Source organism: Chiloscyllium plagiosum, unplaced genomic scaffold (genome assembly GCF_037043375.1).
Source record: "Chiloscyllium plagiosum isolate Xiang-an unplaced genomic scaffold, Cpla_swu_hap1 HiC_scaffold_9, whole genome shotgun sequence".
NCBI lineage: Eukaryota > Metazoa > Chordata > Chondrichthyes > Orectolobiformes > Hemiscylliidae > Chiloscyllium > Chiloscyllium plagiosum.
Window position 1 is genome coordinate 66,383,066 of NW_028270147.1, and position 26,817 is coordinate 66,409,882.

General features: G+C 43.8%; 1 protein-coding gene across 1 annotated transcript in view; it reads left to right on the plus strand.

The window, feature by feature from the left end:
- Positions 1 to 26,817, plus strand: part of ncf2 (neutrophil cytosolic factor 2) — a 51,150-nt gene that overhangs the window by 4,417 nt on the left and 19,916 nt on the right. Inside the window, exons 2-6 of the mRNA XM_043699517.2 lie at positions 15,796 to 15,878; positions 16,250 to 16,358; positions 22,225 to 22,359; positions 23,390 to 23,497; positions 25,815 to 25,874. Coding sequence (XP_043555452.2) covers positions 15,796 to 15,878; positions 16,250 to 16,358; positions 22,225 to 22,359; positions 23,390 to 23,497; positions 25,815 to 25,874 — 495 coding nt within the window. The remainder of the gene's footprint in view (positions 1 to 15,795; positions 15,879 to 16,249; positions 16,359 to 22,224; positions 22,360 to 23,389; positions 23,498 to 25,814; positions 25,875 to 26,817) is intronic.

Genomic DNA, 26,817 nt, shown 5'->3' on the forward strand with positions numbered 1-26,817 from the left:
GATGAGCAGAGTAGTAATCTCAGGACTGCTACTGGTGCCACATGCTGGTGAGGCTAGGAATAGGGAGCGAGTGCAGATGAACATGTGGTTGCAGGGTTCCTAGGAGGGAGGGCTTCAGATATGTAGATCATTGGGGTATCTTATGGGGAAGGTGGGACCTGTACAAGGAGGAAATGTTGCACCGGAACTGGAGGGGTACCAATATCCTCGACAGGAGGTTTGCTAGAGCTCTTCAAAAGGGTTTAAACAGGGTGTAGGAACCGGAACTACAGATTTGAGGTTGGGGTAGCTGGTAAATAGGCAGATACGGTGTGCAGAGAGTCTGTGAGGAAGGATAGGCAGTTGATAGGGCAAAGTTGCAGTCAGTATAATGGATTGAAGTATTTATTTTAATGCAAGAAGTGTCAGGAATAAGAGTGATGAACTTAGAGCATCGATCAATATTTGTAACTGTGATGTTGTGGCCATTATGGAGACTTGTGGATGGTTATTGGATGTTCCAGGGTTTAGATATTTCAAAAGGAATGGGGTGGGGGGGAGAGGTGGGGGAATGGCATTGCTAATCAGGGATAGTATCACAGCTGTAGAAAGGGAGGTTGTTGAGGAGGGTTTGTCTACAGAATCAGTACGGATGGAAGACCAAAACATGAAGGGAGCAGTCACTTTATTGGGAGTTTTCTACAGACCCTCAATAGCAACAGAGACACAGAGGAGCAGATTGGGAAGCAGATTTTGGAAATGTACGGAAGTAAGGTTGTCGTCATGAGTGACTTTAAGTTAAAGTCATAGAGTCATAGATATATACTGCATGGAAACAGACCCTTCGGTCCAACCCATCCATGCCGACCAGACATCCCAACCCAATCTAGTCCCACCTGCCAGCACCTGGCCCATATCCCTCCAAACCCTTCCTATTCATATACCCATCCATATGCCTTTTAAACGTCACAATTGTACCAGCCTCCACCACTTCCTCTGGCAGCTCAATCCATCCTTTGCATGAAAAGGTTGCCCCTTAGGTCCCTTTTATATCTTTCCCCTCTCACCCTAAACCTATGCCCCCTAGTTCTGGACTCCCCCACCCCAGGGAAAAGACTTTATCTATTTATCCTATCTATGCCCCTGATAATTTTGTAAACCTTTATAAGGTCACCCCTCAGCCTCTGACGCTCCAGGGAAAACAGCCCCAGCCTGTTCAGCTTCTCCCTATAGCTCAAATCCAACAACCCTGGCAACAATCTTGTAAATCTTTTCTGAACCCTTTCAAGTTTCACAACACCTTTTCGAGAGGAAGGAGACCAGAATTGCATGCAATATTCCAATAGTGGCCTAACCAAGATCCTGTACAGCAGCAACATGACCTCCCAACTCCTGTACTCAATACTCTGACCAATAAAAGAAAGCATACCAAACACCTTCTTCACTATCCTATCTACCTGCAACTCCACTTTCAAGGAGCTATGAACCTGCACTCCGAGGTCTCATTGTTCAGCAACACTCTCAAGGACCTTACCATTAAGTGTATAAGTCCTGCTAAGATTTGCTTTCCCAAAATGCAGCACCTCGCATTTATCTGAATTAAACTCCATCTGCCATCTGATCAAGATCCTGTTGTAATCTGATGTAACCACCTTCGCTGTCCACTACACCTCCAAATTTGGTGTCATCTGCAAACTTACTAACTGTACCTCTTATGCTCGCATCCAAATCATTTATGTACATGACAAAAAGTAGAGGACCCAGTACTGATCCTTGTGGCACTCCACTGGTCACAGGCCTCCAGTCTGAAAAACAACCCTCCACCAACACAGTTCCGTATCCAAATGGCTAGTTCTCCCATTTATCCCGTGAGATCTAACCTTGCTAACCAGTCTCCCATGGGGAACCTTGTCGAATGCCTTGCTGAAGTCCATATAGATCACATCTACCTCTTTGCCCTCATTAATCCTCTTTGTTACTTCTTCAAAAAACTCAGTCAAGTTTGTGAGACATGATTTCCCATACACAAAGCCATGTTGACTATCCACAATCAATCCTTGCCTTTCCAAATACATGTATATTCTGTCTCTCAGGATTCCCTCCAACAACTTCGCTACATTCTATATCTTCCATATCCTTTTCCACAGTAAATACTGATGCAAAATACTCAGTTAGTATCTCCCCCGTTTTCTGCAGCTCCACACAAAGGCCACCTTGCTGAGCTTTGAGGGGCCCTATTCTCTCCCTAGTTACCCTTTTGTCCTTAGTGTATTTGTAAAAACCCTTTGGATTCTCCTTAATTCTATTTGGCAAAGCTATCTCATGTTCCCTTTTTGCTTCCTGATTTCCCTCTTAAGTATACTCCTACTTCCTTTATACTCTTCTAAGGATTCACTCCTTCTATCCTGTTTGTACCTGACATATGCTTCCTTTTTTTTTCTTAACCAAACCCTCAATTTCTTTAGTCATCCAGCATTCCCTATACCTACCAGCATTTCCTCTCACCCGAACAGGAATATACTTTCTCTGGATTCTCATTATCTCATCCCTGAAGGCTTCCCATTTTCCAGCCGTCCCTTTACCTGCGAACATCTGCCCCAATCAGCTTTTGAAAGTTCTTGCTTAATACCATCAAAATTGGCTTTTGTCCAATTTAGAACTTCAAATTTTAGATCTGGTCTATCCTTTTCCATCACTATTTTAAAACAAATAGAATTATGATCCCTGGCCCCAAAGTGCTCCCCCACTGACACCTCAGTCACCTGTCCAGCCTTATTTCCCACGAGTAGGTCAAGTTTTGCACCTTCTCTAGTAGGTACATCCACATACTGAATCAGAAATGTTTCTTGTACACACTTAGCAAATTCCTCTCCATCTAAACTTAATACTTTGGCAGTCCCAGTCTATGTTTGGAAAGTTAAAATCCCTTAACATAACTACCCTATTATTCTTACAGATAGTTGAGATCTCCTTATGTTTTAAAAAATTCTCAAGGTCAGGTTCGTAGGAGAGTAGTCTGACACAGAACAAACGACCAAGAGGCGAGTCTGCTAGAATATGAGCATTTTATTCCCCGCAGCGTCGCCACAACCAGGTCTCATACTTACAACGGGTCTGGCTTATACTCACTCTACATGTTACCGGAACTAGGAGCCGTCAGTTCTCGTAGAGCGGTTGCCAACAACCCACGCTCGGCGGTTAAACGTAACCCCGGAGCAGACTCACCGAACTGGAGACTTTTCCAGTTGATATACTCTTTTCCAGATATAAACAATCATGTGAACAGCAGAGCAAGGCTAAAAAACACATTCCATTCTGGTTACATACAGATAAGAAGATTCACACGGTAAGGTGTGTAATAAGATTCACACGGGACTAAGCAACACCTCCATTCCGGTTAGATTCACACATGTATTGGGACATAATTTTTAACCGTTTCACCACATTCCACTGCTTGGCCCAATACATGTGTTACATTATGATTCACACATGTATTGGGACATAATTTTACACCACATTCCACTGCTTGGCCCAATACATGTGTTACATTATGCTTAATTCAGTTCAATTCGTTTCAGTTAATTTCAGTTCAGTCAATTCAGTGTAGTTCAATTCAGCTCAGTTCAGGTCTGTTCAGTTCAATTCAATTGTGTTCAATTCAGTTCCGTCCATTTCAATTCAATTTAGCTCAGTTCCATTTTGTTCCGTTCAATTTGATTCACTTCAGTTCCACTCAGTTCAGTTCAGTTCAATCCCATTCAATTCTGTTAACTCCGCTTCAGCTTTTTGGACATGCCCACATCCTCCGCTGTACCCCAGGCAAGGGGTTCTTCGGCAGGACTGGGATCCTCTCAAGGGTGGACAGCAGCGACCCTGGGGTTCCTCCGGTCGCCCCCCACCATTTCTCAAACAAACTGCCACGTACATGCCCACATCCATGCCATCCCGGGACGGTCGGGACCTCCACAGTTTGTTCTTCTGGTTTCTTAGTCTTTTTCCAAAACATTGTTCTGTATCAAAATCTCTCCTCAATTGCGATTGATCCTGCCGACTACGCCAAATGTTTTAAAAAATTCTCAAGGTCAGGTTCGTAGGAGAGTAGTCTGACACAGAACAAACGACCAAGAGGCGAGTCTGCTAGAATATGAGCATTTTATTCCCCGCAGCGTCGCCACAACCAGGTCTCATACTTACAACGGGTCTGGCTTATACTCACTCTACATGTTACCGGAACTGGGAGCCGTCCGTTCTCGTAGAGCGGTTGCCAACAACCCACGCTTGGCGGTTAAACGTAACCCCGGAGCAGACTCACTGAACTGGAGACTTTTCCAGCTGATATACTCTTTTCCAGATATAAACATTCATGTGAACAGCAGAGCAAGGCTAAAAAACACATTCCATTCTGGTTACATACAGATAAGAAGATTCACATGGGGAGGTGTGTAATAAGATTCACACGGGACTAAGCAACACCTCCATTCCGGTTAGATTCACACATGTATTGGGACATAATTTTTAACCGTTTCACCACACCTTATAAGTTTGTTTCTCAATTTCTCTCTGACTATTAGGGGGTCTATAATACAATCCCAATAAGATGATCATCCCTTTCTTATTTCTCAGTTCCACCCAAATTACTTCCCTGGGTGTATTTCCAGGAATATCCTCCCTCAGCACAGCTGTAATGCTATCTCTTATCAAAAACGCCACTCCCCCTCCTCTCTTGCCTCCCTTTCTATCCTTCCTGTAGCATTTGTATCCTGGAACATTAAGCTGCCAGTCTGCCATGTTTCTGTAATTGCTATGATATCCCAGTACCGTGTACCTCACCATGCCCTGCCTTTCCTGTCAGGCCCCTTGCATTGAAATAAGTGCCGTTTAATTTATTAGTCCTACCTTGTCCCTGCCTGCCCTGACTGTTTGACTCACTTCTGTTCTCAGCTGTATCAGTGTCAGATTGATCTCTTTCCTCACTATCTCCCTGGGTCCCACCCCCCCCCCCCCCCCCCCACCTTACTAGTTTAAATCCTCCCAAGCAACTCCAGCAAATTTCCCTGCCAGTTCATTAGTCCCTTTCCAATTTAGGTGCAATCCGTCCTTCTTCTACAGGTCACTCCTACCCCAAAAGAGATTCCAATGATCCAAAAATGTGAATCCTTCTCCCATACATCAGCTCCTCAGCCATGCATTCATCTGCTCTATTCTCCTATTCCTACCCTCACTAGGTCGTAGCACCGGGAGTAATCCAGATATTACTACTCTCGAGGACCTCCTTTTTAAATTCCTGCCTAACTCTCTGTAATCTCCCTTCAGAATCTCAACCTTTTCCCTTCCTGTGTTGTTGGTTCCAATGTGGACAATGACCTCTTGCTGGCCCCTCTCCCCCATGAGAACAATCTTCACCCTCTCTGAGACATCCTTGATCCTGGCACCAGGGAAGCAACACACCATTCTGATTTTTCGCTGCTGGCCACGGAAACGTCTGTCTGTGCCTCGGACTAGAGGGTCCCCTAACACAATTGATCTCTTGGAACCCGATGTACCCCTCATTGCATTAGAGCCAGTCTCCATACCAGAAACTTGGCTCTTTGTGCAACATTCCCCTGAGAATTCTTCACCCCCTTCATTTTCCAAAACAGCATACCTGTTTGAAATGGTATATCCACAGAAGGCTCCTGCACTAGCTGCCTATCTTTCCTGGAGTTAACCCATCTATGTGACTGTATCTGAGACTTCTCCCCCTTTCCTATAACTGCCATCCATCACATGCTGTTGCAAATTCTTCATTGCTTCTAACTGTCTCTCTAACCGATCCATTCGATCTGATAAGATTCGCATCCAACAGCATTTATGGTAGATATAATCCACAGTAACCCTTAACCTCTCTTTAAACTCCCACATCTGACAAGAAGTACATATCACTTTATTAAAGACCATTTTTGCTCCTTCACAATCTACAGACCCAGAAAATAACACCATCTTATTGCTCTACAAAACACTGCCCCAGGTTAAATTAACTTCCCTAATATTGATTGGAACCCCCTTAAGTTCAAATAGTTTGGATGGAGCAGTTTTTTTCAGGTGGGTCCAGGAAGGGTTCCTGATGCTATATGTAGATAGGCCAACTAGAGGGGAGGCCATATTGGATTTGGTGCTTGACATCGAAGCAGGCCAGCTGTCAGATCTCTCGGTAGGAGAGGATTTCGATGATAGTGATCAGATGTTCTCAGGGACATGCACAACAGAAATGTGAAGGCTGTTTAGGGAGCACTTGCTGATAGAGCTGGACAGGTTTGTCCCACTGAGGCAAGGAAGGAATGGTAGGGTGAAGAAGCCTTGGATGACAAGGGATATAGACATCTAGTCAAGAGGAAGAAGGAAGCTTACTTAGGTTGAGGAAGCATGGATCAAACTGGGTTCTAAAGGGTTACAAGATAACCACGAAGGAACGGAAGAATGGACTTCGGAGAGCTAGAAGGGGGCATGAAAAAGCTTTAGTGGGTAGGATTAAGGAAAATCCTAAGGCATTCTACACTCCTAGTAGGAACAAGAGGATGGTCAAAGTGAGGGTAGGGCCGATCAGGGATAGTGGACGGAACTTGTGCCTGGAGTTTGAGGAAGTAGGAGAGGTCCTAAATGAATATTTGTTTCAGTATTCACTACTGAGAGGCACCTTTTCATTTGTGAGGGTGGCGTGAAACACACTGATATGTTAGAACATGTCGATGTGAGGCAGGAGGATGTGCTGAAAGATTTGAAAAACATAAGGATAGATAAATCCCCTGGGTCAGACAGGAAATACCCTATGTTACTACAGGAAGCAAGGGAAGAGATTGCTGCACTGTGGCATTCATCTTTGTGCCCACTGGAGTAGTGCCAGTTGATTGGAGGGTGGCAAATGTTATTTCCTTGTTCAACAAAGGGACTAGGGATAATCCTGGGAATTACCGACTAGTCAGTCTTACGTGGGCAAAGTATTTGACAGGATTCTGAGAGACAGGATTTATGATTACTTGGAAAACCATAGTTTGATTAGAGATAGTCAGCATAGCTTTGTGAGGGGAAGGTCATGCCTCACAAACCTTACTGAATTCTTTGAGGATGTGACAAAACACATTGATGAAGTTAGAGCAGTGGATATGGTGTACATGGATTTTAACAAGATGTTTGATAAGGTTCCCCACGGTAGGCTCACTCACAAAGTAAGGAGGCATGGGAAACAGTGAAATCTGGCTGTCTGATATAGAATTAGCTGGTCCATAGAAGACAAAGGGTGGTAGTAGATGAAAAGTATTCAGCCTGGAGCTCGGTGACCATTGGTGTTTTGCAGGGATCTGTTCTGGGAACTCTGCTCTTTGTGATTTTTGTTTTAAAAAATATATGCTTTTATTAAAAAAGGGAAATACAAAATGAAACAATTCAAATCAATATTAAAAAACAAACCTGCTAATTACATAATAATAACTAAGCCAATAAAGATAAATCTTAATAATAATAATGATGATAATCATAACACAGCTCAGCAAAACAAAGCAATAGCCATCGATCATCGAATGCATACATATTCATATGTTCAAAGTTCCTCCCCTCTGGATACTAGATTCATAATATAGAATTGCCATGGCTAGATAAAAGCTCTTATTACTATGGTGGACAAATCTGTACCCAGGTAGTGCAAAAAGGGCTGCCATGTTTTATCGAAATTCTCAGTTTTATGGTGCATCATACTCGTAAGAAAGTCTGAAGGGGATGTGCTTCATGACTAGCTTACGCCAGGCCCCAGCTTCGGGGGATTTTCTGACACCCACCATAATAGAATGTTCTTTCTTGCCCAAAAAGTGAGGATACTGAAAAGCCTTTTTTGTGTGCATCTAATGAAAGTGAATCAACAAAACCAAGAAGAAGAGATATCAGGTCCATCTCCACCTCCGTCCCCAAGGCCTTCTCTGTTTCGCATACCACAGCATTCCAATATGCCCGCAGTCTGTGGCAGGACCAAAAACAATGAGTAAGTGTGCCCATACTTACCTAACATTTAGGACACATTGGAGATTCTCCCATTTTAAATTTAGCGAGGCAGTCTGGGCCAGATGGACCCTGTGGAGAATCTTCAATTGTAAGGTGTGGGTCCTGTTGCAAATCGAAATCCTTTTTGCATTTTCCCAGATATCCTCCATATTTCAGAAGAGCTCTCAATGTCCAACTCCCTCTCCCATACCTTAAAGAGCCATTTGGTCTTGTCTGAGGGACTCTTTCCCAATAGATGATAAGCGTTGCTAACAGATAATGTACCCTTAGCACTCAACACCCTCTTCTCCATGTTGGACCTACGAGGATCAGTTTGACGTGTGGTCTGTTTTTGTTTGAAATTTCTAATTTGAAAGAAATGAAAGAGGGCAATTCATATTTCCCAGCACCACCTGGTCAAAGGACATCAATAGCTCCCCTTTGAGTAAGTTACCCAGGCAAGACCCGCCCTTAGCTGCTCATAGTTTAAACCCATAGTCCATCATCCCTGGCTGAAAGCCTGGCATACCAACCATGGATGTCAAAAATGATATTTTGGCAATATTGCCCTCACCTTGATGCATTGCTTTCTGCACCTTTACAGTATTCATGACTACTGGGCTATGGCAATATTCCTTAATTGTTCTCATTTTTTCCTCAGAACAGCAGGGTAACAAGGGGACATCTTGCCTGAAATGCTTCGATGTCCAACCAAAATGAGTGAGGGTTTCCCTGGGCGCCATCATTCACGTAAGATAGCAACGAGTTTAACTGAGAGTTTTTGATATCTGGGAATGCCCACTCGTCCCAGTCGACTTAATTCGGGGCCGCTTGTGCTACCAGATAAAAGAACTGCCCAGCTAGCTCAGCCGGTAGACCATGGGACTCTTAATTCCAGTGTCGTGGGTTAGTGTCCCATGTTGGGTGCACATTTGCGGCAGCACAGTGGCTCAGTGGTTCATTTTCAGCCTCGGGCAACTGTCTGTGTGAAGTTTGCACATTCTCCCAGTGTCTGTGTGGGTTTCCTCTGGGTGCTCCAGATTCCTCACACAGTCCAAAGATGTGCAGGCCAGGTGAATTGGCCATGCTAAATTGCCCGTAGTGTTACGTGCATTATTCAGAGGGAAATGGGTCTGGGTGGGTTACTCTTCGGAGGGTCAGTATGGACTGGTTGGGCCGAAGGGCCTGTTTCCACACTGTTGGTAATCTAATCTAAAAACCTGAATCAACCATTCAGTCTTCTAAATATTTGCTTAGTAAAAAGCAGAGGAAACATTCGCGTAGGATACAGCAGCCAGGGCAGAATGTTCATTTTAATGAGGGTTATCCGACCTAACTAAGAGATTGGAAGCGCCTCCCATCTATGAAGGTCCTGCTCGATTCTGTCGAATAAATGGGCAAAATTGGCTTTAAATAGCTGAACAAAAATGGGAGTAATTAATATACCTAAGTAGAGAAAGCCCTTCTGCGACCATCTAAAGGAGAACTGAGATCCACCCTCAGGATCAGGTACTCTCGAGAGACCACCCATGGGCATGGCCTCTGACTTTGCAAAATTGATCTTATAACCTGAGAAGCCACCAAATAGATTGATGCATTGTATCAGCTGTGGCACTGAGACTGTTGGGTTTGATAAGAAGACAAGAACATCATCTGCATGCATTGCGATTTTATGTGACTTTGTCCCCACTTCTGGAGCGGTTATATCAGGAGCCCAGCATATTGCCTCTGCCAGCAGTTTGATCACCAGTGTGAACAGCAATGGTGACAAGTGATTACCACTACAAATATTAAAATTGCTTGACTGTACACATTGGTGAGGAACACAGCAAGAAGATTACTATACAAAACCACCACCCACCTGATGAAGATCTCTTCCAGGCCAAATTGCTTCAAAGTATGAAAAAGATACGGCCACTCAACCCTGTCAAATGCCTTTACCGCATCTAAGGAGATGACCAATCCCTGTACTGATCGTTGTTGACATACTTAGATCATGTTGAATTATCTCCTGACATTATCCATCGATCTATGACCTTTTATGAAGCCTGTCTTGTCCCCCTTAATGATGGAGGGCAGTATTGTTTCTAGCCTTAATGCCAGAATCTTGGATAGGATTTTGAAGACGACATTAGGAGTGAAATGGGTCTATAGGAAGCACAGTCCTCTGGGGCCTTCCCTTTTTAAAGAATGAGAGAGATGCTTGCCTCTCTTAGCCATGGCCTCCTCCCACCATCTCTGTGAGTCATTAAACATACTAAGCATTGGCCCTGACATTATACTTATAAATTCCTGACAGAACTCACTGGGAGGCCTTCCCATTCTGGAGCTTCCACACAGTCTCCTGCACCTCCTGCTCTGACAATGGGGCATTGAGGAGAGATTTTTGTTCAGGGGTCACTCCCAGAAAGTCCAAATTCTTAAAAAAAAAGCATCCATCCTAACCCTCCCACTCTCGCAGCTTTCAGATTGGTATAATTCAGTGAGATTTTCGGAATGCTGCATTAATTCTTTTAAAATCGTAGCTCAAATTTCCAGTGTCTTCTCTGATCGAGGTTATGGCTGGGGTGGGGGGCACTCCTTTTCAAAGCAAGGTACACTCGGTCCTTTCCGGGCTTATCCACATGCTCGAACAACCTTTGACTTGCAAATGTAAGCGCCCTCTTGGCTGTCCGTGTGAGCATGGAGTTCATGTTGACCGAAGTGCCGTGATCCTCTGCAGTTTTAACCAACGAGGGCCTGTCAAAATATGCCTTTTTAGCTACTTTCAGATGCGTCGCGAGGAAGCATTGCTGCTCACTCGTCTATCGCTTCTTACTGGCTGAATAGGAAATAACCAACCCCCTAGCATAGGCTTTAGCTGTTTCCCAAAGAATGGATGGGCTACTGGCTGAGCCTGAATTAATATATTGAAAAGCCCTGAACTCAGTAGAAAAGAATTCAATAAACTTGCTATCCTTGAGGATGAAGGGGTCCAGTCGCCAGTGCCTCGAGCCTACCACGGTATCCTGACTCTAAACCATTAAATACACTGGCTCGTGATCAGAAATAGTGACATTGCCAATTGTACATGACACCACCCAGCCCAGGTGTGCTGAGGGGGTCAGAAAAAGATCAAAGCTGGTATGGCATTGATGTGGTTCGAAAAGAACATGAAGTCCCTGCCAGTAAGGGTGAAAGTGCCTCCAAACATCTACCAACCCCAACTCAGCACACAAATCCCTTAATTGTTTAGATCGCAAAGAAGATATCAGCAGCTCTTTGGGCAGTCTGTCTACCATAGGGTCCATGAGACCATTGAAATCCCCTTCTACGATGACATAAGAACAAAGAAAATTACAGCACAGGAACAAGCCCTTCGGCCCTCCAAGCCTGCGCTGATCCAGATCCTCAATCAACCTGTTGCCTATTTTCTAAGGATCTGTTTCCCTTTGCTCCCTGCCCATTCATGTATCTGTCTAGATATATCTTAAATTATGCTGTTGTTCCCACCCCTACCATCTCCGCTGGCAATGCATTCCAGGCACCTTCTGCATGTAGAACTTTCCACAAATATCTCCCTTAAACTTTTCCCCTCAGACTTTGAACTCATGACCCCTAGTAATTGAGTCCTCCACTCTGGAAAAAAGTTGCCTGCTATCTACCCTGTCTACACCTCTCATGATTTTGTAGGACTCAATCAGGTCCCCCCTCAACCTCCTTCTTTCCAATGAAATAATCCTAATCTACTCAACCTCTCCTCATAGCTAGCACCCTCTATACCAGGCTGGTGAACCTCCTCTGCACCCTCTCCAAAGTATCCACATCCTTTTGGTAATGAGGTGACCAGAACTGTTCACAGTATTCCAAATGTGGCTGAAGCAATGTCTTATACATAAGTTGAGATGCAAGGTTAACCAGTCTAGAAGGTTCATCTGTCAAGAATTTAAGGGGGTGGGCCGGGGGACAGGAAACATTTAAGATCCTGTATTCTTCCCCATGTATCAAAGCTTTAAGGATTACAAATCTCCCATGTGTATCTTTAATGCACTCTAATGCACTCTAAATGGGAGATTCTTTCTAACTAAAATAAGCCATCCCTCTACTCCTCAGATTGAAAGATGAAAAATGAACCCAGTCATACCCATTCTATTGCAGCTTCAAAAGCTCTGCATCATCTAAGTGTGTTTCTTGTAATAAGGCAGCATCCACCCTCTCCCTTTTGAGGTTGGAAAGTACCTTCTCCTTGACAGGTGAATGACACCCTTTAATATTCCAGGTTCACCACTTAAACACATTCTTAGCCATAACCTTCTATAGCACCATTTAGACTCCAGAGAGGAAGAAGCCGAACTACGGATTGCTGAGCTTGATTGCAAAATAATCCACAAAACCCAAAAACTACACCAGTTAAAATAACTACAGCCAACAAATCTACAAGACTTACAAAAAACTATATAGAGCAAAAACAGAAAATGGCCAAAGACACTCATTAGAGGAATTTATCCCCAATTCAACTGGGGTACCGACACAACCTACAACCCTACTAATCATCCCAACCGCCCTCTCAACTCCTACCAGCTAGGATCGCGCCACATACACTGACCATCTGGTTGAGACAAAAAATGCCCAAGAGCAGGGTTAGTACTATAGATAAGTAAACCAAAACTAAATATGTCACCCATCCCTTAACATAACTTAGAGATTAAAGATAAATACTCTATCTATCCCCGACATCATTTCACGCAACTTATTACCAAAAAGGAGACTGCACCAAGTCCTTTTTAAAGAAAAGCAAACCCGAAACAGCTCTGTCCTCTACGCCTATTCAGCCATTCGTCTTAAGTCAACATGTCACAAAGTTCGTTGCTTTCTCTGGTGAGTCAAACAAATGTCTGGATCCATTATGATTGATCCGAAGCACTGAATCCCAAGCTCTCTCAATCTCCTCTTGATGCCATTGTAGGACTTCCTTTTCCAGACTATTGACGCCGAGAAGTCTAGAAAAAACATGACCCTGGAGCCGCCACACACCTAAGCCCTTGAATCCCTCCCCTGGGCTCTTGAGGCTTCCATGACCCTCTGTTTGTCTTTATACTGATGGAACATAGTTAGAGCCAAGTAGGAAACAATGGAGATCTTACTGCAAGAAGTGGCCCGAAGACAGTTGGCACTGAGTACTGCTGATGATGGAACCTCACCAGGACAGGGTGTGGACGTTGATCTGCACCTGGCTTTCATGCCACGATCTGGTGGGCTCTTTCAATTGTTATCCTTCCCTTCTCAACCTCCAAACTAAGGAATTCTGGGAACCACTTCTTGAAGAACTCCACTGGCCGCTTACCTTCTGTCCTCTCCGGTATGCCAACAACACGCAGGTTCTTTCTTCTGCCCCTGTTTTCAAGATTGTCGACCAGATCCAACAGACCATAGACCTGTCTTTCCAGGGCTTCAATCTGGCTCTTAGAGGAGTCAGAGTCTGGCTCTACCCCTGCAGCCTGGCGCTCGGGCTCATCGGTTCTTTCACCCAAGTCTTGCAGCATTGCAGATACAGGAGCCAGCTTCTCTTCGATTTTTTTTTTTTGCTGGATCTGCTTCCCCAGGACCTCACGGGATTTGGCCAGCTCCTCAACCAGGATCTAGTGAGTAAGCAAGTCTGCTGCTTCAGAGGGCTGGGCTGTGGCCCTGGCCCTGGACGAGCTTCCTCCTTTGTTTGGTATTCTCCAGCTGCAAGGACAAAGATTTTTTTTCAGATTTCTGGCTCCTTTACTGTGCTTTTTCTCTCAGTAAAGTGTTTGAAATGGGTTCTGGCTCTATCGGATCGGTGTTGCGGCGCGGAGCCTAGCAAATACGATCCTAGCAGAACACACCATCTTGGATCCCCCCTTTGTGATTTTTATAAATGATTTGGATGAGGAAGTGGAATAGTGGGTTCATAAGTTTGCCAGTGACACAAAGGTTGGTGAAATAGTAGATGGTGTGGAGGGCGGTTGGAGGTTTCGACAGGATGCAGAACTGGACTGATAAGTGGCAGGTGGAGTTCAACTTGGAAAAGTGTGAAGTGATTCATTTTGGAAGATCAAATTTGAATACAGGGCTAAAGGCGGGATTCTTGGCAGTGTGGAGGAACAGAGGGATCTTGGGGTCCATGTCCATAAATCCCTCAAAATTGCCACCCAAGTTGAAGGGGTTGTTAGGAGGGTGTATGGTGTGTTGGCTTTCATTAGTAGGGGGATTGAGTTTATGAGCCGTGAGGTTATGCTGCAGTTCGATAAAGCCCTGGTTAGACCACCCTGGAATATTGTGTTCAGTTCTGGTCGCCTCATTATAGGAAGGATGGAGATGCTTTAGAGAGGGTGCAAAGGAGATTTACCAGGACTGGAGGGCGTGTCTTATGAAGTAAGGTTGAGGGGGCTAAGGCTTTTCTCATTGGAGCAAAGAAGGGTGAGAGGTGGCTTGATAAAGATGTACAAGATGATAAGAGGCATAGAGTGGGAGACTTTTTCCCAGGGCAGACAAGTGGGCATAATTTTAAGGTGATTGGAACAAGGTTTAGAGGAGATGTAAGAGGTCACTTCTTTACATAGAGATTGGTAGGTATGTGGAATGCACTGCCAGCAGTGGTAGTAGAGTCAGATACATTAGAGACACTTAAGCAACTGTCGGATAGGCACATGGATGATAGTACAGTAGAGCCTGCATATCCGTGGATTCGGTTTCCACTGTTTCAGTTATCTGCGGTTTACCGCCGCCTGAAAATATTACATGAAACATTCCGGAAATAATTCCCAGAGCTGGCATGGAGGTAAAGTTCCCATTTAAATGATAGGATTCGTCACTATCCATGGTTTCAGCCATCTGTGGTAGGTTTTGGGATGGCAGTGGTGGGCGGGGGGGGGGGGATGTGGTGGTGACACCTGTACAATGGAGGCTATGTACATTAGTTTGATCTTACAGTAGATTATAAGTCAGTACAACATCAAGGGCCAAAGGGCCTGTACTGTGCTGTACTGTTTTATGTTCTATTTCAACAAGTAACGAATGAACAATCGCATAAAAGAACAGCCTGGGAGCTGTGCAGCAGTCTGAACCCAGCAGGAGGGGAAAATATCACGTCACAAAGTGATTTTACAGATCAAAGAAATACATGTAGCAAGTATTCTGGTAATTCTTAATTTCATTTAATAAAGTATAAAGTTAGAGTAGATCAGCTAAGTAGTATAAAAAACGAAAGTCAAATTTTTAGTTTGTTATTTAATTACTATCTGGGTTCAATTAATTGATCAGATTCAGTGGATGAAGTTAAGTCAATAATTGTTTACTGAATAAAGGGCACCTATAGCAGGGGGATCTCCAGGGGGTTCCTCATGTGCATGAGTGTGGTCAGTGCCAGCACTAGAATGAATGAATGTATAATTTTATTGTCATATATATTTGGGAAAATATAGCAAAAAGTGTTTTGTTGCTACAATTTGGATTTTGGATTACAAAATGAATGAAAATAAATTACTTAAACAGAGCTTCATCTTCAGTTCAATTGACAGAAGAATAAGAAATAATGTTCCACTTTACAGTCCTTCTTGTTAAGCACAGCAGCTCTGGGCTGGATCCATTGTAATGTATCCATGTGGTGGAGATTTGCTAATAGCATATTTCTCTTGTTTTGAGGCAAAAAATGATTTTTATCTCCATGGAACAGTTATTATTGCATGAGGGCTATAACAAAACTGGCAGTGAATCATTGCAAAACATCAAGCACCTCAAAGTAGAGCTGAGTTATTCTAGGGACATCTTTATTAAAAAAAATAATGTGTACTCCTCATTCTGTAGGCATTTGATAAAAGCATCTGCAGGGATGAGCACTTGGCGGTTGCTTTCTTTCAACGTGGGATAACTTTGTACAAAAATGAAAAGTAAGTGCTTTGCTACTCTGTTTTAGAGTCAACCTGTAATACTTCCATTTCAAATCAAAGCCTGTCTGTAGATTCCAATGGCACTGCAGAGCAGCCAATTTGGAAAAGGTTGAATCATTTCTGTACAGTTTCAATAATGATTCAAAATTGTATTTCAAAACTATTCAAAAATACTATCAATGTGAGAATTGTAACAACTCACCACACTACTTGTACTTCAGTAGTTCTTGATCTCAATTCTATATGCATGCTAGAACTTGCAACTCAGAGTTTCTTAATGGAAATATTTATTTAGGGGAAAGGTTGTTTGTGTAATGCATTTTTGGAATTTAGCTTTCTCTCCCTGATGTTGCTTCATGTTCTGTGTTCAGGTATGAAGAGGCTTTGAGGGACTTTGTAGAAGCCTTTAATCGTCTGAGAGGGAATCAGTTGATTGACTACAACCAGTTGGGCCTCCGGTACAAGCTGAGCTCTTGTCAAGTAAGTCCATTTAAAGAGGCAATAAACAACATAGTTAGAGCCAAGTAGGAAACAATGGAGATCTTACTGCAAGAAGTGGCCTGAAGAAAGCTGGATTACACCTCTTCCCACCCTACCTCTTGCAAAAATGCCATCCCGTATTCCCAATTCCTCCGCCTCCGCCGTATCTGCTCCCAGGAGGAGCAGTTCCACCATAGAACACACCAGATGGCCTCCTTCTTTAGAGACCGCAATTTCCCTTCCCACGTGGTTAAAGATGCCCTCCAACGCATCTCGTCCACATCCCGCACCTCCGCCCTCAGACCCAACCCCTCCAACCGCAACAAGGACAGAACGCCCCTGGTGCTCACCTTCCACCCTACCAACCTTTGCATAAACCAAATCATCCGCCGACATTTCTGCCACCTCCAAACAGACCCCACCACCAGGGATATATTTCCCTCCCCACCCCTCTCCGCCTTCCGCAAAGACCGTTCCCTCCGTGACTACCTGGTCAGGTCCACGCCCCCCTACGACCCACCCTCCCATCCTGGCACTTTCCCCTGCCACCGCAGGAACTGTAAAACCTGTGCCCACACCTCCTCCCTCACCTCCATCCAAGGCCCTAAAGGAGCCTTCCACATCCATCAAAGTTTTACATCCACTAATATCATTTATTGTATCCGTTGCTCCCGATGCGGTCTCCTCTACATTGGGGAGACTGGACGCCTCCTAGCAGAGCGCTTTAGGGAACATCTCCGAGACACCCGCACCAACCAACCAATTCGCCCCGTGGCTCAACATTTCAACTCCCCCTCCCACTCTGCCGAGGACATGGAGGTGCTGGGCCTCCTCCACCGCCGCTCCCTCACCACCAGACGCATGGAAGAAGAACGCCTCATCTTCCGCCTCGAAACACCTCAACCCCAGGGCATCAATGTGGATTTCAACAGTTTCCTCATTTCCCCTTCCCCCACCTCATCCTAGTTTCTAACCTCCAGCAATACGATCCCCTGACGTGTCTGGACTTGTCCGACCTGCCTAGCTCCTTTTCCACCTATCCACTCCACCCTCTCCTCCCTGACCTATCACCTTCATCTCCTTCCCCACTGACCTATTGTACTCTATGCTACTCTATCCCCATCCCCACCCTCCTCTAGCTTATCTCTCCACGCTTCAGGCTCTCTGCCTTTATTCCTGATGAAGGGCTTTTGCCCGAAACGTCGATTTTGCCTGTCCTCGGATGCTGCCTGAATTGCTGTGCTCTTCCAGCACCACTGATCCAGAATCTGGTTTCCAGCATCTGCAGTCATTGTTTTTACCACCTTGAAGAAAGCTGGCACTGAGTACTGCTGAATAAACACCCTTTTTGTCAAAGCTTCTCATCTTACACTCATCAGGAGAATCCAGAAGAAATACCAAACTAAAGGATAGATAACATTTTACGTTGTAAGTCTGTCATATAGTATAAATGTTGCTTTCCCTTTTGTTTGGTATTTCTTGTGAATTGCTCTGAGTCCAAGATGAAAAGCTTTGACAAAATCTGTTTTTATTTGTAATACTCAAGGTGTGAACAATTAAAAGTGACCCTCTCTGAAAATAGACCCCACCCTTCTGTAAAAGCATGGCTGTCATTGACATAAACTATTCGTGTTAAAAGGGATCTGAAGGTAAGTGTACTGCTGAACTTTGGAGGGACCATCAATTGTGATGCAAGTCGAAGCTGTGAATAGCTGCTCCTTCTGAGTTGTGCCCAGATTGTTGTGCATGTCCTTTCATTCTGTTAAAGCTGCTCAGTAAGCTTCTCCCAATGGCAGAGCTGACGGTGAAGAGTCAGCTAACTGATGGTGAGATGTCTCCACCTAAATTCTTCCTAATTTTAGGAAGTTTCCAAGTCTGACCAACAGCTGTTTGCTTGAGGATGGTATTGTTCACCTAAACGTTTCTGGATAGTGTACATGATAATTTTCTGTAGTGGATATAGTCAGCTCTGCTATAAAACAGTTGTTCTGTTCTCATGCAATCCTGTGTTATAAGACAATCGCATAATAGCAGCACCATTTAAACTAATGGGGCCAGAATCATGTTGTAACCAACACACCCTTAAATGTTCATGCTTTAGAAACAGTGTCCCCAATTTGTCAATCGTGTTACAGTGAATGCGCATTAATGAAATGCACTTTATAGCAGAATGGCCTGCATGGCAAAATATCAATTGATAGAAAGTCTGTCTTTTCTTTAAGGTCAGTTATTGAAGCATTTTGGGTGAGTACATATGGGATGTTTTGTAGTTAAGGGCAACCCCTACATAGTAAAAGATATATGTCCTGTCCAACTGATGACCCTGTCTACAGGACAATGATGAACTTGTTGCTGTTTCCAAGTTCCTACTCTGTCACGTGCTTATGGAGCCGTGCACTGCAGACTGTTTGTCCTGGTGTGGCAGATGTTCCTTGAAAGGATGCCAGGACTCTAGGAGCCTGTTCCAAACAGTGAAGGTGGCAGGGAGGTTTTCTCTGATCTGTCTGAGATACACCTGCCATAGTCATAATCACAGCCACAATGTATTTGTTAGCTCATCTGAATGAAGAGTTGTATTCAGAAAGCTCCAAGGAATATTCTGTCTCATCTATTATAAAGTGTCAGGTTAAACCAGCAGTGTGCAAGAATAGTGAAGTAATGTCAAAGTTCAACAATTGATTAGATTAGATTCCCTACAGTGTGGAAACAGGCCCTTTGGCCCAACAAGTCCACACCAACCCTCCAAAAAGTGACCCACCCAGAAACATTTCCCTCTGACTGATGCACCTAACACTATGGGCAATTTAGAATGGCAGACATGGGGAGAATGTGCAAACTGCACACAGACAGTTGCCCAAGGCCGGGATCGAACCTGGGTCCCTGGTGCTGTGAGGCAGCAGTGCTAACCACTGAACCACCATGCCACCCCTGATGGTCAGCAAAAAAAAAAACTAATATGAGGAGCACAATTCAGCTGGGGCACATGAGAGTGCAAATACTCAACTTGCGAAAAGTAATGTGAAGAATTTATCTTCCCACATGAAGAGTTAATCTGAGCCGCAAAACTGCCAAACACTCTGCTGTACTTAGTATTCTTGGACTGACATTTCAGCAGAGCCAAAAATGGAACATGATATCTGAGCTACTCATTTTTTTTAAAATTTGATTTGTTACTGTCATATGTACCTAGATACAGTGAAAAATTTTGTTTTGCATGCAGTACAGGCAGATCATACCATACAATGTGCATTAGGGAAATAAACAGAGCAAGCAATACAATGTTACAGCTGCACAGAAGGTGCACAAAGAGCAAAATTAATATTTAAATTTTAAAATTTGAGAGGCCCATTCAGAAGTCTAATAAGAGCAGGGAAGAATATAGAACATTACAGCGCAGTACAGGCCCTTTGGCCCTTGACATTGCGCCAACCTGTCATATCAATCTGAAACCCATCTAACGTACACTATTCCATATACGTCCATATGCTTGTCCAATGACGACTTAAATGTACTTAAAGTTGGCGAACCTACTACCGTTGCAGGCAAAGCATTCCATACCCTTACTACTCTCTGAGTAAAGAAACTACCCCTGACATCTGTCCTATATCTAGCACCCCTCAATTTAAAGCTATGCCCCCTTGTGCTCGCCGTCACCATACTTGGAAAAAGGCTCTCCCTCTCCACCCTATCTAACCCTCTGATTATCTCTTATGTCTCTATTAAGTCACCTCTCAACCTTCTCTCTAACGAAAACAGCCTCAAGTCCCTCAGCCTTTCCTTGAAAGACCTTCCCTCCATACCAGGCAACATCCTAGTAAATCTCCTCTGCACCCTTTCCAAAGCTTCCACATCCTTCTTATAATGCGGTGATAGAACAGCACCAGAGTTTTGTACAGCTGCAGCATAACCTCATGGTTCCGGAACTCGATCCCTCTATTAATAAAAGCTAAAACACTGTATACCTTCTTAACAACCCTGTCAACCTGGATCTGTGTACATGGACACCGAGATCTCTCTGCTCATCTATACTACCAAGAATCTTACCATTAGCCCAGTGCTTTGCATTCCGCTTACTCCGACCAAAGTGAATCACCTCACACTTGTCCGCATTAAACTCCATTTGCCACCTCTCAGCCCAGCTCTGCAGCTTATCTATGTCTCTCTGTAACCTACAACATCCTTCGTCACTATCCACAACTCCACCGACCTTAGTGACGTCTGCAAATTTATTAACCCGCCCTTCTACGCCCTCATCTAGGTCGTTTATAAAAATGACGAACAGCAGTGGACTCAACACCGACCCTTGTGGTACACCACTGGTAACTGGACTCCAGGATGAACATTTCCCATCAACCACCACCCTCTGTCGTCTTTCAGCAAGCCGATTACTGATCCAAACTGCTATATCTCCCACAATCCCATTCTTCCATGTTTTGTACAATAGCCTACTGTGGGGAACCTTATCAAACGCCTTGCTGAAATCCATATACACACATCAACCGGCTTACTCTCATCTACCTGTTTGGTCACCTTCTCAAAGAACTCAATGAGGTTTGTGAGGCACGACCTACCCTTCACAAAACCGTGCTGACTATCCCTAATCAAATTATTCTTTTCTAGATGATTATAAATCCTATCTCTTATAACCTATTCCAACACTTTACCAACAACTGAAGTAAATCTCACTGGTCTATAATTACCTGGGTTGTCTCTACTCCCCTTCTTGAACAGGGGAACCACATTTGCTATCCTCCAGTCTTCTGGCACTATTCCTGTAGACAATGACGATTTAAAGATCAATGACAAAGGCTCGGCAATCTCCTCCCTGGCTTCCCAGAGGATCCTTGGATAAATCCCATCCGGCCCAGGGGACTTATCTATTTTCACAATCTGCAGGATTTCTAATACCTCTTCCTTGTGAACCTCGATCCCACCTAGTCTAGTAGCCTGTATCTCAGTATTCTTCTTGACAACATTGTAGTTTTCTAGAGTGAATACTGTCAAAAAATATTCATTAAGTGCTTCCCCATCTTCTCTGACTCCACACACAACTTCCCACTCCTATCCTTGATTGGCCCTAATCTTACTTTCATCATTCTTTTATTCCTTAAATACCTATAGAAAGCCTTAGGGTTTACCCTGATCCTATCCGCCAACAACTTCTCATGTCTCCTCCTGGCTCTTCTGAGCTCTCTCCTTAGGTCTTTCCTGGCTACCTTGTAACCCTCAAGCGCCCTAACTGAGCCTTCACATCTCATCCTAACATAAGCCTTCTTCTTCCTCTCGACCAGAGATTCCACTTCGTTCGTAAAACACGGCTCCCGCGCTGTACAGCTTCCTTCCTGCCTGACAGGTACATACTTATCTAGGACACACAGTAGCTTTTCCTTGAATAAGCTCCACATTTCTAATGTGCCCATCCCCTGCAGTTTCCTTCCCCATCCTATGCTTCCTAAATCTTGCCTAATCGCATCGTAATTGCCTTTCCCCCAGCTGTAACTCTTGACATAACTCAAGAAGCTGTTCTTGAATCTGTTGGTTTGCATATTTAAGACTTTATATATTCTTCCTAAAGGAAGAGGTTAGAAGAGAGTATAACCAGGGTGGGAGGGGTCTTTGATTATGTTGGCTGCTTTCCTGAGGCCACAAGAAGTCAGTGGATGGAAGGTTTGGCCAGAAGCCGAACCAGGTATCGTAGAAATTCTCACATCTGATTCCTGAAAACACACCATACTCAAGGCTATTGAAGATTCATACACTTACTCCATGTTGTGCTTCAATAATTGCTGCTAACAGCTAAATCCTTACATGTACACAAAGGAGAAATGGCAGTACTCTGTACTTCAACTTTGATTGTTTCTTCTAGGTACTTCACAATGTGGCGCTGGCACATGCCATGATGCAGAACTGGGACAAAGCTGAAGAGGTCCTAAAGAAAGCTATCACTTTTAAAACTGAGGCCAAGCCTAATTATGTGGATCAAGCTCTGGAAGCTGTTTTGGTATTGACTTGATTCAAATGATCTACATCTTCCCCTTCTCTCATGTGCCCACTGTACCTTTCTTCTGCATTGTGCCACCTAGGTTACCAGTCTACCAATGTGGCTGAATTTCCGAAAAAAACATTTTAGAATGTGTAGTTTTGCTTGTGGGAAGATGCAATTGTTTAAGTATCAGTGACTCCCTGATCTTGTTAATGTGTATGAAAAGAATCAACCAGTACTAGGATAGCAAGTAATCTCAGTGCAGCATCCACCTTCAAAATCCACAATAGGGCAGGAACCTGAAAGGCTCCAAAATGCTCTAGAAAAAACAGTTGCAGGATCAGCCAATGAGAGAATGGTTATCCATGTATGTAGAATAGACTGACATTCTGAGGAGATGCTCCTCCAATCACAGGCTCACTCTCTCCCATATTTACTGCTGAGTGGCTCACTAGAAATCAATCAGCAGTAAATACAGCAGAAAAGCAGCCTGGGATTGGAAGAGCGGTGAGATGTTAAGTGGCAGCAGTTGGTAAAGTTACTGGGCTGAAGGAAGTGAGACCTCAAGAGGGGAAGTAATGAGGTTGAGGAGCCTGGTGTATGGGGGGGGGGGAAGAACAGAGCTGTAAATAGGGCTGATGGAGGCAGGAAATGGGCTGTGGGGAGTGGAGAGAGCAGATTTAAACCTATCCACAAAAAAATGATGGATGCTGTTCCAGCTGGATAATTTGTTATTAGTTAAGACATAATCACAGGCTTCATTAACATGCAGGAATGACAAGAATGAAAATTCTTTCCTTCAGTGGAGTTATTCACTTGCTGGGTTTGAAGGCAATGTCAGTTAAACATTGCTGTGAGATTCCATATCTTGCATTGAATGATAAAAATGACAAAATTTGATGATGGAAATTTAGGTGAAAATAAACTTTGAAAGAGCTAAAAGCTCAGGACAGTGTGCCTTTTCAAAACTGCCTCCAGCATAGTTGGGAGGTGTGCTGTGTTTTTTGTTACATGTCGTCTCGATCTGAACCCTGATTCCAATCCACAGAAGCGGGAGCTGTTTCAACTCCTCGAGCTGCCAGCAGGAGAACTCTTCAGACCAAAGAGGAAAGTGGTGGCCCAACTGGAAAAGCAGGACTTCCTGGGAGAGGCCAAGGTACTGACTTCTTTTTTTTCTAAACAAACAGCATGGAATGCCTACCAGACCTGTGGGAACTTCATTAGCTCAGCAGAGCTTCAGTCCCCTGTGGTGAAAATCAGATGCACTGCAGCTGATCATAAACTTGCTCATTTAAAAGAAAACAAATAAATTGGACGTTTGTAGCCTCATCCAAAAATCAGTAAGACTTGAGAACCCTTTCCAAAGTTGATATACAAAGTTCAAAACCAGAGTTGGGGGATAGGGAGAATAAGAGAGTAGGATTATTGCTTCAACTCTGAGGCATAACCTGCTGGTGATTGTGGCAAGCTGCAGTCTGCACTGCTGTGAGTGAACATTAACAGCCTTTATGAAACATAACTACCAGCAAGGGGATTGAAGAGAGGACATCTTCTGGCTCAGGCTCCAGCACCATCTGACCTGCACGGTGGTACAGGGGCAGCATGGTGGTACAGCAGTTAGCACTGCTGCCTCACAGTGTCAGAGGCCCGGGTTCAATTCCCACCTCGGGCAACTGTCTGTGTGGAGTTTGCATATTCTCCCCGCGTCTGTGTGGGTTTCCCTCCGGGTGCTCCGGTTTCCTCCCACAGTCCAAAAGATGTGCAGGTCAGGTGAATTGGCCATGCTAAATTGCCCATAGTGTTAGGTGAAGGGGTCTGGGTGGGTTGCTCTTCGGAGGGTCGGTGTGGACTTGTTGGGCTGAAGGGCCTGTTTCCACACTGTAAGTAATCTAATCTAATCTGCTACCACACTGTTCCTTTCATACATGCTCAGTCGCTATTCTTAGAATAAGCATTATTCCGCAGCAATTAAATTCTTAACCTGAATAATGAACATACCCTTACTGCAAGATACAAAGTTACTGCAAAATATTTATTTGGAAGTACAGAACTGTGCTAAAGTATTTCTGGATAATTGCTGACTGCCTGGAGGAATGGCAACACCAAGTTGGCAGATGGTATAATCTGAGAGAGTTGGACACTGTGACAGCACCCCGTCACCAGCATTTGCAGATTATGCCTCATTTGGCCTGCAGTGAGCAAGATAGTTTAATGTCGTTAGTCCCCTTGCAAAGATCATCTTGTCCAGGTCAACAAGGATCAAATGGGTGGTCAACAAGGATCAAATGGGTGATCAAGAATGACTTTCTCTGAGAAAGATTAGAGTGGTGTTGGAAAAGCACAGCAGGTCAGACAGCATCTGAGGAGCAGGAAAATCGATGTTTCGGGCAAAAGCCCTTCATCAGGAATGGGTTTTCACCCGAGACACGATTTTTTTTTTTTTTTTCACTGCTCCTTGGGTGCTGTGTGATCTGTGCCTTTCCAGCACCACTCTAATCTTGACTCTAATCTCCAGTATTTGCAGTACCCACTTCCCCCTTTCTCTGAGAAAGGTCCTTCCATGTCTTTAAGGTGAAACTGGATCAATATTAGAAGCTGAGGAAAGTACACTGCTGTTGAGAAAGAGCCAGGGAAAAGCAATTTGTGTGGATTGTTCCATTGGAGGAGATGCAGTCACGTCGAGTGGACTGATAGACACACTCTGTGCTGGAGTGGTTCTGTAGGAGTGCACTGACTCACACTGGCATTGTTCCCATGGTGACTAAGGTCTGATAAGTAACTGCTGATAATTCTAACTCTTGTGTAACAAAACAAGTTAGTGTTTTACATTTCTTACAATTTTAATTTCTGCGGATTCAATTGCAGTAAAATATCAGGACAGATGTAAAGAATGTTGCTGAGTCACACTCAGTTAAACTTACCTATGTTGTGTCGAGCATGCACATTCCATTATTATAGTGACAAAGTCCACCATTCATGGCTCCTTTGATATAGAAGCCACCCAAGTCCACATGCAGCATGACCCTGACTGTATCCAGAAGAAACTCCGCAATCTGACAGCATCTAGAGAGAGATATCAAGTCAATGTTTCAAGACAAATATGACTTCTGACCGTTGCAAATGTTATCTCTGTTTGTCTCTCCATTGATGCTGCCAGACTTTGAGTTTCTCCAGAACCTTATATTTTTATTTTAGATTTCAAGAGTTCACAGCACTTAGCTTTTATTTAGTAGACAATATCAATCTTAGGTTAACAATGTCAAATAATATGTAAGAATCAGGAAATAACCGTTTCCAGCAAGAGAGAATCTAATGGTCACTGCTTGACACTCTATGGTATTACCACCGCTGAATGAGGTGTGTGGTTGTTAACTAAGTCAGCATTGTTTAGACGATTGATCTGACAGGACATTCCACCAGCATGCAGAGATTACAGACTGATTGCAGTTGCTATGTTTTTTCTTGCATTCCAGGTGGTAGCATCGATCATCGACAAAGATGCATTCTCTGGTTTCGCTCCCCTGCAGCCTCAGGTACATTTCACTTTATAAAATAAAAGAAAATGCAATGAACACATGGTTTAGACAGAGGTATTAATTACATAAATTAATCTCTTGTTTTCAGACTGTAAAGTAGATGTAGTCTTACCAGACCATGAGGTTGCTCCCACACCCGGGGGAGATGACTGATGGTGGTTTAACGTGAGGATCACCATGCCTCAGGAGAAGGGAGAGGTTAAAGGAGAGCCTTTCACCATAACCTCAGCTGGTGCAGAAATTGAACCCACACTGTTGGCGTCACTCTGCATTGCAAACCAGATATCCAGCCAACAAAACTAACCAACCCCCAGACTGTGGACTTAATGCAACAGTTATTTTTGTTGGAAATATAAGCCTTAAAATGTCTTTGATTGATACTACATGAATGGTACAGTCTCTGTACATAGGGAATGAATTTTGGATTGTCTAGTTCCATTGATTCACTGAACCACTGTGAATCCTCCCATTCCGCCTGTAGAAATTCTATTAGTTTTGGGGCCTGATGTATATTAGCAAAACTGTTTTACAACTAATCAATTCTGAAATCCCAGAATGGAATAATGCTCCACAATTTGCTTTGGTATTGAATTTAATGACTGCTAAATTTGTTAGGTTTTGAAAAAAATGTTTTATAAGTTGCTGAAAGTGTATTTGGATGAGGTTAAGGTGAGAGTGAAAGCTGGAGTTGATAAAATATGGACCTGGAAAATGTGGAGTCAAAGCTGACATTGGAAACTCAAGTGAACAAGGAAAGCAATATATCTTCAGAGTGAAGGATGGGGAAGAGAACAGTGTAATTGAGAAAAAAGTGCAAGGTAGTTTGGGTGAATTCATTGCCAGAACAGGTGCAGAAAGAGAAATAAACTGAGGGGGAGAAAAGGATTAAATTAAGAGAGAAGATATAAAGAGCCAGAAATAATAAATAAGAAAAAACTAC